Here is a 17,208-nt window from a genome sequence, read left to right on the forward strand (position 1 = left end):
CTGTGTCTAAGAAGCCTGGGAGCTAGGGGTGAGTCACTTGTCACTTAGGTGGGTGTGTGCATGGGGGAGGTGAGGAGGGCACTGGACAGGCTAAAGGGACATTCCACTGGGGCATGAAGATCTTTGAAAGATGGGGAGGTTTCTAAGCAGTGATTCCTTGGGGGTAAGGTCTCAAGGCCCCCATGAAGAGCAGTAGGCCAGGGGGAAGGAGGTCTGGGAAGGAGGTTTGGGGAGGGCCTGAAGAAGGGGTCCACAGACAGCAGTGCCCGGGGTGCAGTCAGATATGGAGAGACAGGTGGGAGGGGATCTCAAGGAATTGCAGGACCTGGGAGAGGGGTCTAGGGGCGGGAGGAGTGTTGGCCAATCTTGCATGTGTGGCCCTTGGCAGCAGCCTCCTTGGCATGGGGGTGAAGCGGAGCCTTCAGAGAGGGGGCATCTTGCTGGGCTTCTTGGCCAAAATCCTCATGATTCTCTCCACTGCCACCAACTACTGGATACGCTACCCTGGGGGCCACCGTGGCCTGTGGCAGGAGTGTAATGCCGGCACCTGCTCCAACATCCCCTGCCAGAGTGAGGCCCGGCCGGCCCAGGTGTCCCCCACTGGACAGACAGCCCCCAGCACAGACCACAGCTGGCACAACAGCTGGGCACATCCCGCAGTGCCCCCACCCTCACCCCTTCCACTCCAGTCTCAGGCCCACCTGCTCCTCCACGACAGAGACTACCACAAATCCCTACTTTGGGACCTGCTTGCCTGTTGTGACATTAACTGCCCCTCATGAAGTAACTTCCAAGTCCCCATCCAAACTGTCAACTCTGCTCCCGCCCAGTACCGGCGGGTCGGGGTGGTGGCCAGGGGCCGGCGCAGGGCTGAGGTGCCCCCTTTCCCCAGCCATGCTGGCCGTGACCGGGGCGTACATGGTGCTGGCGGCGGGCCCCGGCCTCGTGGGTTTGGTGATGGGGCTGCGGATCCTGTGCCACGAGGGCGACGCGCGGGGCCAGACCACGAGCAGCATCTTCTTCCTCTGCGGTGAGAGGGCAGCGGGCCCTCAGGCATAGGGCGGGCCTGCCGCTTGCACCGGGTTAGGGGCCCACGCGTTGAGCTTTCAGGCTCTGAGAGGGGAGTGGGAGGAGGGGCCGGAGACCCAGAGGAGGCTGCGTGGCCCCGGCTAGGACGCAGTCTGGGTGGGGCCAGGTCCGCGCCCCCTTCCCGCTTGGGCCCCGGCCACGCTCACTGCGTGCGCGGGGGCCCAGGCCTGCTGCTGCTGCTGGCCTTGACAGGCTACACCGTGGAGAACGCGTGGAAAAACGACGTCTTCTTCTCGTGGTCCTATTTTTCGGGGTGGCTGGCTCTGCCCTTCTCTATTCTCGCGGGTAAGCTGCACAGCGGGAAGAGGGTGGAGGAGAGGACCCCCTCAGCGCAGACTCTCGGCCGCCACCCCCCTCCCCCGGGACTCCCGAGCACACTCCGCTCCCGACCCCCGCAGATCCCCGGCAAGGGCGCCCTGGGGGCTCCCACCCGCCCAAGGGCCCCCACCGGCCTTCCGCTCCCCAGGCATCTACTTTCTGCTGGCGGACATGGTCGTGCAGAGCTCGGATGCCATCAGCGGATTCCCCGTGTACTTGTGAGCCTGCCTGGGGCAGAATAAAGGAACCGCTTTCACCACCTCGGCTGCGCGTGCCTTTCTAGCGGGGGTGAGGACGCGGACACCGGGGGCACAAAAGCACGCGGGAACATGGATAGGAAAAGGACGGGGGACTGGGACATGGGGGGCACCTGGGGGTTGGGGGACACATAAGCACATGAATCTATAGGGAACAAGGAACATGGGGACACGAGCATGGAGTGGACAAGGCGCGTGGGCTAGGAGGGGGAACGGGGCACGGGGGTTAGGGGATCAGGAGAGCGCATGGGCGCGTGGAGGGGATTTAGGGACATGGACGCGGGAAGACGGATATAGGGGAACGTTAGAGGCATGATCAGGGGACTAGCGACATGGCAAGAAGATAACGGGGAGACAGACATAAGAGGCCGGGGTGGGTGATGAAACACAAGCATGGCGACTTGCAGAGTCGTTGGGAAAAGTTTAGAAGGCTCGGGAGGAGCTCCGCCGCGGGAGCTCCAGCCTACGCGCACGACCTTTCCCCTAGTTCCCGGCCACGCCCCCTTCCCTGAGTCCCTGTCCCTTCCCCTCAGGTCCCGCCTCTTTCTCCGGGATCCGGTTCCCATTGGTCCGGATCTTCTTGCCTCACCTCCCTCCCCTCCGGGCCTCCGATTGGTCCTCTGTCAGGAAGGAGGAGGTACCGCAGCGGTTGACTGGCTGGCGGCGCGGGGCGCAGACGCAGAGAGGGGCGGTGGGAGGGGTGGGGGCGGGACGTCTGGATTTGGAGGCCGAGCGAGCCGCCTGACCCCGCAGGTGGCAGCAGGAAGATGGCGGAGCTGCGCGCGCTCGTGGCTGTAAAGAGGGTCATCGACTTCGCCGTGAAGGTGACCGGGCCCCACTCCCCACCTCCCCGAACCCCGCGGCCATGTGCTTCCGGGGTCACTGGCTGGGGGGTCTTCTCGTACATCTGATCTCTGCCGCTCTTCCCCAAACGTCAAAGTCACACCTGAGGGCAAAGATCAAGGACTGTGAGGTTCAGACTTCAGATCCCTCTTCATTCAGCCCCGGCCCTTCTGGGGTCATGACCCCGTGCCCTTTTCTCAACTTCTGGACTCACTGTCTTAATAATCGTGTGCAGTACGAGTTGCTGGAGGTGCCATGGCCCCTGTGGAACATATTGGAGAAACTGAGGCGCAGAGAGGTCACCCAGCTAATGCGGTAGAGCTGAGATTCCCCTCCAGGTCCGTCTGGCTCAGCCCAACTAGTGCTTTGCACGCAAGCCACACTGTCACCTGTCAGGACATGCACACTCAGTTGACTGTTACTTGGGAACCCAGAAGCTTTCACCCTACATAGTCGCTTGGTGAGCAAGGAGGCTCTAGCCAGGAAGGGAGGGAGAAGTGTTTGCTAGAGATGAAATCCTGTTTGAGCTGGTGGAATGGCTCCCACTCCCCATGAGAGGGCTTGGGGGGCAGTGTGTCTGAGGGTCTGGCTTGCCCCAGAGAAAAGCTGGTCCAAGCAGAGGTGAATCAGATACAGCCTCTCAGGCCAGTTTCTCAAAATACTTGGCTTTTTTTTTTTTTTTTTAAAGATTTTATTTATTCATTTGAGACGGGGAGAGGGAGAGCGAGCAAGCATGAGCAGGGGGAAGAGACAGAAGCAGAGGAAGAAACAGACTCCCTGCTGAGGTGGGAGCCCAATGTGTGGCTTGATTCCAAGACCTGGGATCATGACGTGAGCTGAAGGCAGATGATTAACCATCTGAGCCACTCAGGCACCCCTTGAAATACTTGGCTTTAAGCAGACTGAAGATGGTGACTGCCCATCCGTGTCTGTCCCCACTATTAGACTGGATTCCACCTCTCTGTCCCCAGCATTGCCCAGCACAGGGCCTGGCATGCCAGAGGCCTTGGGGTGCATGAAACCAGGGCCCCTATGGGCTTGGGGAGTGAGGTGGGGAGGAGGGCCTGGGAGCCGGACCTGGCATGGAAACTTCAGTGGTCATAGCTGCTTAATGGTTAGTGAGTGATTATTCTTCAGGGACAGGGACTGACTCATTCAGTACTTTCAGTATCTCCTTGATGTTATGAGTCCTTTTGGACCGGTGAGGAAACTGAGGCCTGTGGCAATTCTATGACTTGCCAGATCACCCAGCTCCAGGCAGCCACAAGCAGGATCTAAGTGCAGGCAAGTCCTGCTCCAGTCTCTGCTCCTCCTCCTCCCTCCACCGCCCCCACTGGGTTTTTAAAGATTTTATTTGAGAGTGAGAGAGTGTGTGCAGGTGCACTTACAAGCAGGGGAAGGGGCAGAAGGGGAGGGAGAAGCAGGCTCCCCGCTGAGCCGGAAGCCCTACACGGTTCTCAATCCCAGGACCTGGAGATCATGACCTAAGCCAAAGGCTGACGCTAAACTGACCAAGCCACCCAGGCGCCACTCCTCCCCTTCTCACTCCATAGCTAGAGCACAGCCCTGGCAGCAAAGGGCAGGGATATTGTCTTTAGCTGCTCTTGGCGTCCTGGGACCTTCTCTCTTGATTTCCTCCCACCTGTAGCTGTTGCTTCGGGCTCTTTCTGCCCCATAGGCCTCCCTGGGCCGCAGCCCTGGTCTCCATGGCTGAGATGCCTGGGTAGCATCTGTTTCCCTGACCTGGCAGACCCGAGTTTGATGGGCTTTGGGTCCCAGCATCACCCAGCACAGCGCCTGGCATGGGGGTGTGTGCTGAGAACAAAGTTCGGGTATCAGCCTCTGCCCTATCCCAGGGGTGTGTGCTTCCTGCTCTGCCATCCACGGTGCCCTATCCCTCCCTCACCCTTTGTGTGTCCACAGCTCCCACCTGATCTTTCTGGACATACCAGACCCCTTCTTGCCTTGGGCCTTTGCCCCCACTCTGCCTTCTGCCTGGGTACCCTTCCCTCTCCACCTCTGTTGCTTGTGCCTCCCTTGTCATGCCTAACTCTGACCTGTCAATTGTATCAAAGTTTAGTGATTCTCTGGTGTCACCTCCAGAAAGTCCCCCTACCCCAACCCTCTCAGGCCTCTCCATGTGTCCTTGAACACTCCTGCAGCCCTCCCACCCCCACCCCCAGGCTTGCCTCTCTCAGCTCTGCTTCCATGCTGGATTGGGATCTCCTGGTTCACCCATGTACCCGCCCTCAACCGCCCCTGCCCAGAATGGCAGCTCCTCGAGGTCAGTGCTGGGTCTCATTCGCTCTGTTCCCAGTGTGACTTTTTCACTTCCTTCCAAGCCTTTGTTCAGATGTCACCTTCCCTGTGAGACCTTTCCTGGACACTGACTTAAAATTGCAGCTCCCATCATCCCTGTCCACTATCTCGTGGTGATTCCTCCCATACTCTTATTGCTTTGCAATCCACAGTGTAATTAAAAAAAATTTTTTTTTCTACGGTGTAATTTATAACTGCTCACTTTGGTGTCTGTCTCTCCTTCCAGACAGCTCAAAGACTGCTTTGAGCTCCAGCAGTTGAGAGGAGAGTCTGTCTAATGTAGTCACCACTGTCTGAGATAGCAGAGACCCTGCCAGAGAAGCTCAGGGCCGACTCCAGGCCATCTGCCTGGGTCTGCTTCCTGCTGTGTGGCCTTGGGGCAGTTGCTTAACCACTCTGAGCCCTATTTTCCTCTTCTTTACAATAGGAATGACAGTAATACCTCCTGTATCAGGTGGCAGTGAAAATTAAATTAACCCTTTAGATAATGCCTGGCCTACAGTAACTGTTGGCTTTGGCTAGCACTCAGTGAGTGTGGTTACCATCGGTAGAACTGGTAGTGGAAATTCATTTGCTCATCTGTTCAGGACACAACAAACGCTCTGCTCAGTGTGTTTGTGTATGTCTGAGATTGTGCCTCTGGGGTATTAATACATCAGCATTTGGCAACCCAGGAATGCTCAGTTCTGGCCAGGGATACATTTTCCATGAGGCCGAATGAGGCCGTAACCTTCAGAGTTTCTTTCAAGGCCCAGGAAGAGATTGGATCAATTTTGCCTTCATGATTTGCTGTGTGTTTTCTCTTTTTTCTTTTAATATTTTAAAAATTTATTCATGAGAGGCACAGAGAGAGGCAGAGACATAGGCAGAGGGAGAAGTAGGCTCCCTGTAGGACTTGATCCCAGGACTCCCGGATCACCACCTGATCCACAGGCAGATGTTCAACCACTGAGCCACCCAGGTGCCCCTGGTATGCATATTCTTAAAGAACTTCTCCAAAAGGCTGGAAACCTCAGGCCCCAGAAAACCTGTTTCGACCTCTGGGCCTAACTCCAACCAGCCATGCCTTCTCTCAGTTCTGGGAGCCCATGGCCTTTTCCACATCTCCTGGCCCCTCCCGGTTCTTGGCAAGGCTGGCACCTCCTCATCACTCCCTCAGGTCACACATGTCAACTCCGGGAGTTTTTCATCCTCTTTGCCTGCCCCACATGTGGTCTCCTGTAGAAGGGTCTCAGAGCACTGACCACTGCCTTAGTCATCTGTCACTGTCATCACTCCCTGGCCACCATCTGCCTATCTGGCCTTGGCTGTCCTGATCACTGTGTGTCCTGGGTGCTCTGTGCTCTGTCCAAAGCTCTAGCACATGCCCAGTGAGTGACTCGCTTGATGGAAAAAACTAGAAGACAGAACCATAGAGAAGTCCTTGAGCTGTGTCAAGAGCTCAGGGAGAGCTTTTGGAAGTCACTTTATAAACACCTGCTCTGATACAGTGGGCCGTGAATAAAAGGACTGGCTACCCTACCTCTTGAGAGCCCATTTTGTGTCCTGGAGAGTCTTGTGATTCCCAAATCAAACTCGGAGTTCGGCCCCTTGGTCCTGGTATGTGATCCTGGGCAAGGCGCTTGGCCTCTCTGTGGTTGTTCTATCTGTACAATGGGAATGGTAATGGCAGTAACTAACCTCTAGGCGATTAGGACAGTTAGTTAAGTTAATACACAAAAAGCCCTTGGAGCGATGCCTGCCTGACTCAAGGTTATTTTTGTTAAAGGTTAATGTTCTGCACTTTTATAAAAAAATATTTTTTTATTTATTTGACTGAGAGAGAGAGAGAAAGAGCACAATAAGCAGGTGGAGCGGCAGGCAGAGGGAGAGGGAGAAGCAGGCTCCTCTGTGTAGGGAGCAGGACATGGGGCTGGATCCCAGGACCCTGGGACCATCACCCCAGCCTAAGGCAAACATTTAACCCACTGAGCCACTCAGGCGCCCCAATATTTTGCACCGTTAAGAGAAAGGGTGGAAGCTTCATGATCATCTCTGATTTATAAAACCTCGTTACTTAAAATAATAAAAAGACTGGCACTAATTTTTCGGACTGACCATGCTTTCCTGACTTACGTAATTTAACTAAACAGTGGTTTTGAAGCTTGAAATCAACTCAGGCTAAAGGGTCTTCCATGGAGAAGATGAGCTGCCATGTTTCCCTGGTGTGGAGGGCTCTTGTCTCCTCCTTGGGAGTTAGGAGGTTGGTGCTGGGAGTCCTGCCAGAGCAAGAGCAGGCCCAGCGCCCTCCACTGGCCCCTGGCTCACCAGCACTGGCCTTTTGCTGGTGGGGGCTGCTTTTCTGTTGAAAGGGGAAACCTCTGACTTGTATTTTATTTTTGTAACCAGAGGGCTTTTGTGTTTTAGTTTCCTACCATTTTCAAGTCTTGAGTGGTTCTAACACGGGTTCTCATGTGTGTGTCTGGCGAGTATTTAACTGTGTGCCTGCAGTGTGCCAGGCACTATGTTAGGCCTGCGAGTTCAGTTGTGAACAGAGCTGATGGAGATCCGTGTCCTCGGGGAGTTGACATTCTGGTGAGGAGAAAATTGACTCTTATTAAGTCCAGCGTGTGTTGATTGTCAGGGGTGGTCAGTGCTATGGTGAGAGTTAAAAAGGATAAGAGGGGGTGGGGAGAGTCGGGAGGGACAGGGTTTACATAAGAGGAGGTGGGACAGGGATAGCAGAGGAGGTGGGAGTCAAGCCAGGGCATATTCCAAGAAATTCTGGGGATCATGTGCAACCCCCACGGTATGGTTTGGGAAAAAAGCATGGATTCAGAACATGGTGTTTCTTCCAATTGGATTTCTGTAGAGTGAATTTATTCAGGTCTGAAATTGGAGCCTATTTTGGTGCTAAAATGACTTTTTTTTAAAGAGAGATTTTATTTATTTATTTGAGAGAGAGAGGGCACAAGTACGGGGAGGGGCAGAGGGAGAGAGAAGCAGACTCCCCACTGAGCAGGGAGCCCAATGTGGGGGTTGATCCCAGGACCCTGAGCTTGTGACCTGAACTGAAGGCAGATGCTCAACTGGCTGAGCCACCCAGGTGCCCCTGACTTTTAAAAAAGGAAATAACAGTGATGGAAAATGATAGTTGTCCTTTTCTCCTCTTCCTCCGCCTCAGTATTTACTGGTCCATGAGGCACATCCAGGCTGGGAAGAGAGAAATGTGTAAGAAGATAGAAAGAGACAGTGTCCCAGTGTCCCCGGCTGGGCCAGGCTATCATCCCAGGTCTGCACTGGCTGAGGCCTTGGCAGCAGCCACGGGGAAAGAGAGAGGCAGGCCAGATCCTGGTGGATTGTGCAGGCTCCCGAGCAAGGCTCCTCTAGGCATCTCATGGGTTTCTCAGACACAGAACCCACCTCTTCCCCTCCCCTGGCTTCTAGAAACCCCACTCTGTCCCTGTCACTCCCACCTCCAAAGGCTTCTCTAGCCCATCCACTTCTCCATCTCTGCTGGCACAGCTGACCAGGCCACTGTCATTACTTATTTTGTTGACTAATAGCCACCCAGCTGGCTCCCTATTTCTGCCCTTACTGTGTTCCCGTTCTTCTCCACCAAGAATCCAGAGTGATCTTGTGAAAACTTAAGTTGGATTCACTCGCTTCTTTTTTTTTTTTAATTTATTTATTTATGATAGTCACAGAGAGAGAGAGAGGCAGAGACACAGGCAGAGGGAGAAGCAGGCTCCATGCACCAGGAGCCCGATGTGGGATTCGATCCCGGGTCTCCAGGATCGCGCCCTGGGCCAAAGGCAGGCGCCAAACCGCTGCGCCACCCAGGGATCCCAGATCCACTCACTTCTTGATCATCATTGTTCTTTGGATCGAGACCCAGCTCCCCTTCTGTAGCCTGCTGGGCCCTAAGAGTTGTGTTAGTTTCCTGTTACTGCTCTAGCAACTCTGGCAAACTCAGTTGCTTTAAACAACATAGACTGGTTCTCTTACCACTCTGCACATCTGATAACTGAAATGAGCCTGCTGAGCTAAGATCAAGGTGTCCTCAGCCCTACATTCCCTCTGGAGGTGCGGAGTGATGCGCGTCCTTGCTTTTCCAGGTTCAAAGTCAGCAGCACAGTGTCCTCACTGTCTCTCTGACCCTGACACTACCTCTCCCACTGACCTCTCTTCATTTACAGCAACCCTTGTGATTATACGGGGCCCGTTCCCAGACAACCCAGGATAGTCCCCCTCTCAAATCCCCCTTGCAAAGTCCTTTTTGTCGTGGCGACATTCACAGGTTTTGGGGATTAGGATGAGGACATCTTGTGCCCATCACAATAGTCCCGGCTCTCTGGCTTGATGGCAGACTACTCCTGTGGCCACACAGGCCTCCTTAGACTCCTTATACCTCAGGGCCTTTGCACATGCTCTGCCCTCCACTGACCGCTTTCACACTTACCCTATTCAGCTCCATTTCATCTTTCAAGCGTCAGCTCTAGGGCCACTGACTCAGGGAAGCCTTCCATGATAGCCTCCAACCTCAGACTCGGTGAGGCCCCCAACATCCTCTCTCAGAGCTCCCCAGACTTCCTCATGGATTGTCAAGTGGCATAACAGGGAATTTGAGTGCTTGGGTGCTAGAAACCAAACCAGCTACTTTGCTTGAGTGCCTCAGTTTTCTCATTCTCCCATGGGGATAATGACTGCTCCTCCCTCATCAAACGGTCACCCATGAGATGAATGAGTTAGGATAATTGCTTAGAACACGGCTCCTGCCTGAGGCTCCTTCAGTGCCCGGTGGCCAATAATATTCTCCCCGTTGGCTTTTAAGAGGAATGTGATGGGCTAGGAAGTGCCCCCCCCCCACCAGGCTATCCAGGCCCTGATCCGTGGAACCTATGAATGGTAGCTAATTTGGAAGTGGAGTCTTTGCAGTCGTGGCTGAATTAAGCCTCCTGAGATGGGGAGGTTATCCTGGATGGCCCGAAATGCCATCTCTAGAGTCTTCATAAGAGAGAGGCAGAGGGAGCAGGAGGGGCCCTAGAGTCTCCAGAGGGGCTGCGCCCTGCCAACACTTGCTTGCAGCTCCCTGAAACTGATTGTGGACCTCTGGCCTCCAGAGTGGTGAGACAGCAAGCCACTGGGTTAGTAATTTGGAATGGCAGCCATGTGGAAACTAATAGGAGGATGGTTAGTTGTTTATACTGTCCTCCCTTAACTAGACCCGGAGCTCAAGGGCCGGTGGGCCTCTCTCCCTTGCTCGTGGCGGTATCCCCAAAATCCAGCTCTGGGCCCACATACAGTCGGTGCTCAGTAAAGACGGACCCTGTGAGGAAAGGAATGAGCGGGGTTTGCCTCTTTGGCAGAATAGGCCTTTGATACTGGTGTTTTTCATACTAGATCATGACCATGTGTCAATCATGAAATCCCCCAAGAGGACTGACATTTATTTATTTTTTTAATGACATTTATTTATCTTTTTAAAAAATTTATCTTATTTTTTAAGATTTTATTTATTTTTTATTTTTTTATTTTAAAGATTTTTATTTTATTTATTCATGAGAGACAGAGAGAGAGAGACAGGCAGAGACACAGGCAGAGAGAGAAGCAGGTTCCCCACGGGGAGCCCAGGGCCCCAAGATCACGACCTGAGTCATAGGCAGACAGTCAACTACTGAGCCACCCAGGCATTCCGAAGGCTGACATTTAAAGAAAGAGTAGAAAATGTCAGGGTATGGTGTATAAAGTAAGGTTAAGTATTGTTTTTTTATTTATTTTTTATTTTTTTATTTTTTTAAGGTTAAGTATTGTTCACTGAACCTCACATTGCAGTGAAATTTATATCTATATATAAGTATATGTTATGCATTTGTGATATACTCAGGTGTATCACAAAATGTATTTCACACTGTATTATGGGAAATAGAAATTTGAGAAACGTTCTCTCAGGCCCAAGGAGAGCAACAGAGTCTGATGAGCCTGTCAGATGTCCCTGGTGCTCAACAAATGTCTGAATGAGACCATGAGAGGATGACCCTCTACCTACCTGAAATTCTCTGCTGTGTTCCCAGAGCTGTGGAACCTTGGACAAGGCCCTGCCCCTTTCGGGGGTCCCCCTCTTGCCTCCTTGCCTGTTTCCTTTGACCCCGCCCCTTCCCTTTCTGGTTGGCAGATCCGGGTCAAGCCTGACAAGATGGGCGTGGTCACAGATGGCGTGAAGCACTCCATGAACCCCTTCTGTGAGATCGCAGTGGAGGAGGCCGTGAGGCTCAAGGAGAAGAAGCTGGTCAAAGAGGTCATCGCTGTCAGCTGTGGGCCTGCCCAGTGCCAGGTGCCCAGATTCTGGGGAGAGGGTGCCAAGGCCCTGAGTCCTGGGTCTGAGGGAGGAAGGACTGGGACCAGGCTCCAGGCATCCCCTTGGGGCTGGAAGCCAAGTCAAGCCCCTTCTCCTGGCAGGAGACCATCCGCACTGCTCTGGCCATGGGTGCAGACCGAGGCATCCACGTGGAGGTGCCAGCTGCAGAGGCAGATCGCCTGGGTCCCCTGCAGGTGGCCCGGGTCCTGGCCAAGCTGGCAGAGAAGGAGAAGGTGGACCTGCTGCTGCTGGGCAAGCAGGTAAATGTGCCCACCCCCCATACACACACAGGAGCTGAGACTACAGGGGGCCCAGGCTGAGTGGAGGGCAGGGTGACCATGGATACAGAAAGACTCCCGGGATCCAGGGGGTATGATCGGAACTCCAGAGACTTTCAGGGTTCTAGGGGCTATGATTGGAGATCTGTAGACTCCCAGGGTGCTCTGGAGTACAATTGGAGTTCTGGAGACTCCCCAGAATCCTAGGGGTATGATCGGAGCTCTGGAGACTCCTGGGGTCCTAGGGGTTATCATTGGAGCCCTGGAGACTGTGGTGATGGCCTGTGTGGAAGAATAGGAGGCCAACATAGAGCAGACAGATGGATAGAGCAGATATATGTGGCTGGAGGGGTCACTGTGCTTGAGCTGTAGGGAGTGAGGGGGAGGGAGGAGGTACAGACAGTGCTGGGTCTGGCTGGGAGACGCAGAGGGGCACTCCTGGAAGAACAATCAGGAAGACACGGGGATTTGGTGTGTGGGGAAGACAGCCGTGTGGTTCAGACAGCCTGGGCTACGGCAGAGACCTGAGGCTTCTGGAGGGTGCTGGGGAGCCTCCGGAGGCCTGTGAGCAGGGGAGGGACCGGATCAGCTCTGGGTACAGAAAGACCTCTCTGAGGCCATGAGAAATGAATTGGAAGGGGAGAGACTGGAGGTTAGGAGTCCTGGGAGGGGCATGGAGGCTAACGGGGAGCTGGAACCCTGCCTACTATGTGGTACCCCCAACCTGAGGAGGATGTGAGTCTGGCTCAGCTGTTCTTTCAGGAGACCAGGCAGGTGACACCCTCTGGGTAGACTGTCCACCCCCTCCTCTTTGAGGACAGACCTTGTGGCCTCACTCAGGGTGGGGGCAGAGGGTCATCAGAAGAGCCAAGCCATAGATAGACAGCAGTGGGAGGGGAGAGACCAAAGGGCAGAGACTCAGGGACAGAGGCTGAGAAAGAATATCAGAGCCTGGGAGAGAAGATGAGGCACATAGATGGCACAGGAGGTTCAGATATAGAGGCTGAGCCCTGGCAGGAAAAGACAGTGATTCCAGAGGCTGGATCAGCACCTGAGGATAGAGGGAGGCTGATGGGTCTATGTAGGTTGTTGGGTGTCGTGCACAGCCTTGCACAAGTCAGGCAATAGAGAACAAGACATGACAATAAGGGAATCAGTGTAAGTCAGTAAGCTGAGGCAAAGGGCCTGATCAGAGAACAGGCCAAAAAGGCATGGTTTGGATAGGGCTCAGGGCTCTGAGGACCCAGGTCTCACACCAGCTCCCCAGGATACTGCTGGTGGCAGCATGGCCAATGGAAGCCCCCCTTCTGCCTGTCCTGGTTGTCAGGGACAGTTCCTGGGACCAGGACCTCCAACTGAGAAGATAGAGGATAAACTGGTCAAGACATTTTTCATTGTAGGTGACAGAATCAAACTGGCTTAAGCCATAAAGTGAACCTGTTAGTTTATAGAATCAGGCTTCAGGCATAGCTTGATCCAGGGTCACATGTCAGCTCTAGGCTCTGTTCCTCTGTCTTATCTTTACTTTCCACATCTCCAGGCTCACACCCCACAAGTCTAGCACCTTCAGTGAAAAAAAAAAAGAGCCTCTTTCCCAAAGATTCCAGCAAATCTTTCAGGGCTCCGAAGAGCTTTCAGGGCCCTTCGTTGGTCCAGCTTGAGTCAAGTACCCATCCCTGAACCAATCACTAGGGTCAGGGGATAGAATGTTCTTCTTGGCCCAGGTCCTGCTTATTCAGTTCCCCAGTGTGGCTGGTCAGGTCCTGGCTTCTATGAATATTTATATGGTGGGCAAAGACCCCTATTTGGCATTGAGGATGCTAGATGTCCTTATGTGCCCCTGGACAAGTGGCTGCCTATCTTCAGACCCAAGTGGGGGGATGGGATCATTCTAGACCAAGAGTCAGCAAACTGTGGGCCATGACCACTGCTGATTTTATAAATAAAATTTTATTGAAACACTATCACACTTGTTGCTTTATATAAGCACATTGTTGTGGCTGCTTGTGTACTACTGAAGTGGAGTTCAGTAGCTGTGACAGAGACTAGGTGATATTTGGAAAATGTTGGCCAAACCTCATCTAGACCAAGGCCCAAATGATATGTGAAAAGACCCGTTGTAATATAGTCTTCTCTCTTTCTCCACTCAGGCCATCGATGATGACTGTAACCAGACGGGGCAGATGACAGCTGGATTTCTAGACTGGCCACAGGTGAGGCTGGAGTGGGGAGCACCTGCTGGAGGTCAGATCTGGGAGCTCAGAACAGGGCCACCCTTGTCCCTGTCCTTTTGGAAGGAGGCAGGCTTAGTAAGACAGGATGGCTACTCTGGTGGGCAGGAAGGAGATGTGCCCAGCCAGGACGCCATGCTTCTCATCTGGGCGTTTGGTCCTCTGTCTTTACCTGCCCTGTCACTTGTCAACCTCACCGAATTCATCCCTGCCTCAGGGACTTTGCACTTGCTGTTCACTCAGCCAAGACATGGTTCCCTCAGATTGCCTCATGGCTTTCCCACTCTCTCCTTTAGGTCCCTGCTCTGTTATTACCTCTTTAGAGAGGCCTTCCTTGCCCACCCTTATGAAATCCTCAGATCCCCTCCTCAATGTCAGATTCCCTACTCCCCACCTATGCCAGCCCAATAGAAACACAAGCCACCTAGGTAATTAAAAATTTAAAAAAAAAAAAAATTTTTTTTTCATAGCCAGATTAAAAAAAGTAAGAAGACACAGGCAAAACTAATTGCAATAATATTTTATTTAACTGAACACATCTAAAATATTCTTAGCATATGATCAATATAAAAAATACTGAGCTATTTTATATTCTTTTTTCTTTTTGTATTAAGTCTGCGAAATCCAGGGTGGATTTTTATATGTACAGCATATCTCAGTTCAGATGCTGAAATTCCATCAGAAATACTTAATTTAGGGATGCCTGGGTGGCTTAGTGGATGAGCATCTGCCTTTGGCTCAGGGCACGATCCTAGGGTCCTGGGACCAAGTCCCACATCGGGCTCCCTATGGGGAGCCTCCTTCTCCCTCTGCCTATGTCTCTGCCTCTCTCTGTGTCTCTCATGAATAAGTAAATAAAATATTTTTAAAAATACTTAATTTAGATTCCTAAAATTCACACTTGAAAAAGTAGGTTCAGGGTGCCTGGGTGGCTCAGTGGTTTAGCCTATGCCTTTGCCTCATGTCGTGATCCCGGGGTCCTGGGATCGAGTTCTGCATTGGGCTCCCCATGGGGAGCCTGCTTCTCCCTCTGCCTGTGTCACTGTCTCTCTCTATGTCTGTCATGAATAAATAAATAAAATCTTAAAAAAAAAAAAGGAAAAGTAGGTTCACACACCTAAGTTGTTCCAAATGGACTTAAAAATTTTCCAGGGACTGCATTGAGTATCTTTTATTTTTTAACCAGCATTATTGAGATAAGTGACCTACAATAAACTGCATATATTTAGAGTGTATGGTCTGGTAAGCTTTGACACATGGGTACACCCATGAAGCCATCATTACAATCATAATGTATCTGGCCTGTCAATCTTTAAATTTATTTATTTATTTATTAAAAAGATTTATTTATTTATTTTAGAGAGAGAGAGAGAGAGAACGAGAGAACACACAGGAAGGGGCAGAGGGAGAGAAGCAGGCTCCCTGCTAAGTGAGGATCCTGTCACAGGACTCGATCTCATAACCTTGAGACCATAACCTGAGCCGAAATCAAGAGGTGGGCGCTTAGCGAACTGAGCCACCCAGATGCCCCTCGGTCTTTATATTTAAATTAAGTAAGATGAAAAACTCTATCCCTCAATCATGGTAGCTACGTTTCTTGTGCTCAGGAGACACCTGGGTCCAGTGGCTGCTGTGTATCTCTTTGGTTCCCGGTGGTCTTCCTGGCCAGGATAGATGCCCATGAAAGCCAGGGTCTTGTTGGTGGGGGTCACAGTGTATCCCCAGGGCTGGGTCATGAGGCACTCAGATGACACTGGGAGTGATGGAACATTCCAGCTAAGACTTGGAAGGTTTGTCTAGTGAATAAGTGAATGGAGAGAACAGGTTGGTTGGACAAAGAGGGTGTAGGTACATCAGGAAATGTTGATTCAGAGCTGAGGGCCAGAGGAGTCTTGGCCAGAGCATTGGCACTGAGTGAAGAAGATGGGGTCCTAGAGGAGGTTTCCAGGGTCAAGGTGAACATAAAGCTGTGGTCAGCCCCACAGAGGGGCCTCACAGGGAGCTCCAGGGGACAGAATGGTGGGTAGTGGGAGCACTGCCTCGAGCCTAGAACCAGACGGCCAGCTCTTGGATTTAACAGTGGTGGGTGACAGTGAGCACATTTTGGAGCCTTCCTCTGCTTCAGTTTTCTTCATCTGTAAGGGGGATAATAACATTTACCTTATAGAGTTCCTGTGAGGCCTGATGACTTAGTGCATGTAAATTGTTTAGAACAGTGCCTTTCCTACTCCATATATGTTCATCATTATTAATTTAGGTTAATAGTAGGAAGGAGCCTAACTGGCAGGTTCAGATCATTAGGACCCACACCTTGGCTCCCAGGGAAAGTACAAGATACCTTCCCTAGGTTTCTGAGATCTCTTTCTGTGGCTTCCTCATGTTTGTGAACTTGATGTCTTCAGGTTGCCTTGCAGGACTGTCTTTTCTGTTCTCTTATTTGTTCACTCACCTGTGTGCATGCACACCTGCAGCTCTGTTCCTGCCTTGAGTTAACCTTATCCATCCTCTCATCTCCCCAGGGCACATTTGCCTCCCAGGTGACAGTGGAAGGCGACAAACTGAAAGTGGAGCGGGAGGTTGATGGGGGCCTAGAGACCGTGCGGCTGAAACTGCCTGCTGTGGTGACTGCTGACCTGCGGCTCAATGAGCCCCGCTATGCCACATTGCCCAACATCATGGTGAGCGCTTAGTGGACGGGTTACAGAGGGCCCGGGAACGGGTGAGTGCATGGCAGGCCCAGTGCCTCCCTGGTAGGAGAGAGGATCTAAGGCTCTTCTTATCCAAAGGGAGGGATCACCTGGCTAAAAGGAAGAGTTCACTGTTCATCATGGCCAGTAGGATGGGTTCATTGGGTCATCTCAGCCAATAGGAAGGGTATAGTGGGTCATCTCATCCAGTAGGATGGATTCAAGGAGTTATCTCAGCCAACAAGGAGAATTCAGTGGGGCATCTTTTCCAGTGGGATGGGTTCAGTGAGTTATCTCATCCATCCAGCAGGGTGGGTTCAGTGGGTCAGCTCGGCCCAAAGTTCATGGAGTCATTACTACCAGAAGGTTGACTTTGCCAGTGTACTTCAGCCAGTGAAGGGCTTTCCAGGACATCCCTGCCAACAGAAATGATCTATACCAGGCTCTGTAAGAGGTCACAGATGTCCTGGCTAGTGGGTAGGTCCAGGAAAGTTCAGGCAGTGGCATTGGTTCTGCAGATGTGGCACTCATGGGCAGGAGGCTGTGGGAGGGTGGGCAGTGCCTTCAGCAGCCTGTAAACTGTGGCCACCCATGTGCAGAAAGCCAAGAAGAAGAAGATTGAAGTGATCAAACCCGGAGACCTGGGTGTGGACCTGACCTCCAAGCTCTCCATAGTTAGTGTGGAGGACCCACCCCAGCGAACCGCTGGCATCAAGGTGGAGACTGTGGAGGACCTGGTGGCCAAGCTGAAGGAGATTGGGCGGATTTGAGCCCCTTCCCTGAAACCCAGCAATAAAACTATGACCCTCTCGACGACTGTCTCTGTTAACTCATTCCCTGGAGACCTGT

The 17,208-nt window shown here is 52.5% G+C and overlaps 2 protein-coding genes across 2 annotated transcripts; both read left to right on the forward strand.

The window, feature by feature from the left end:
- Nucleotides 1–363: 363 nt before the first annotated feature.
- On the forward strand, nt 364–1,685 carry CLDND2 (claudin domain containing 2). Its single transcript, XM_055311210.1, has 4 exons — nt 364–570; nt 893–1,030; nt 1,255–1,374; nt 1,556–1,685. Exons 1-4 carry the CDS (start codon nt 402–404, stop codon nt 1,627–1,629), a joined length of 501 nt encoding a protein of 166 aa, XP_055167185.1. The 5' UTR covers nt 364–401; the 3' UTR covers nt 1,630–1,685.
- A 700-nt stretch (nt 1,686–2,385) lies between these two features.
- On the forward strand, nt 2,386–17,172 carry ETFB (electron transfer flavoprotein subunit beta). Its single transcript, XM_055311207.1, has 6 exons — nt 2,386–2,488; nt 10,981–11,139; nt 11,265–11,423; nt 13,592–13,654; nt 16,192–16,350; nt 16,959–17,172. Exons 1-6 carry the CDS (start codon nt 2,432–2,434, stop codon nt 17,127–17,129), a joined length of 768 nt encoding a protein of 255 aa, XP_055167182.1. The 5' UTR covers nt 2,386–2,431; the 3' UTR covers nt 17,130–17,172.
- Nucleotides 17,173–17,208: the final 36 nt, after the last annotated feature.

Source organism: Nyctereutes procyonoides, unplaced genomic scaffold, assembly GCF_905146905.1.
Source record: "Nyctereutes procyonoides isolate TBG_1078 unplaced genomic scaffold, NYPRO_anot_genome, whole genome shotgun sequence".
NCBI lineage: Eukaryota > Metazoa > Chordata > Mammalia > Carnivora > Canidae > Nyctereutes > Nyctereutes procyonoides.

What these genes read in the sequence shown, in the direction of transcription:
- ETFB (XM_055311207.1), top strand. Translation starts at nt 2,432, where the DNA reads ATGGCGGAGCTGCGCGCGCTCGTGGCTGTAAAGAGGGTCATCGACTTC. An exon ending in TGCTGCTGCTGGGCAAGCAG is followed by an intron (nt 11,424 to 13,591) that starts GTAAATGTGCCC and finishes TTCTCCACTCAG; the next exon opens with GCCATCGATGATGACTGTAA. An exon ending in GATTTCTAGACTGGCCACAG is followed by an intron (nt 13,655 to 16,191) that starts GTGAGGCTGGAG and finishes TCATCTCCCCAG; the next exon opens with GGCACATTTGCCTCCCAGGT.
- CLDND2 (XM_055311210.1), top strand. Translation starts at nt 402, where the DNA reads ATGGGGGTGAAGCGGAGCCTTCAGAGAGGGGGCATCTTGCTGGGCTTC. An exon ending in CAGCATCTTCTTCCTCTGCG is followed by an intron (nt 1,031 to 1,254) that starts GTGAGAGGGCAG and finishes GCGGGGGCCCAG; the next exon opens with GCCTGCTGCTGCTGCTGGCC. An exon ending in GCCCTTCTCTATTCTCGCGG is followed by an intron (nt 1,375 to 1,555) that starts GTAAGCTGCACA and finishes TCCGCTCCCCAG; the next exon opens with GCATCTACTTTCTGCTGGCG.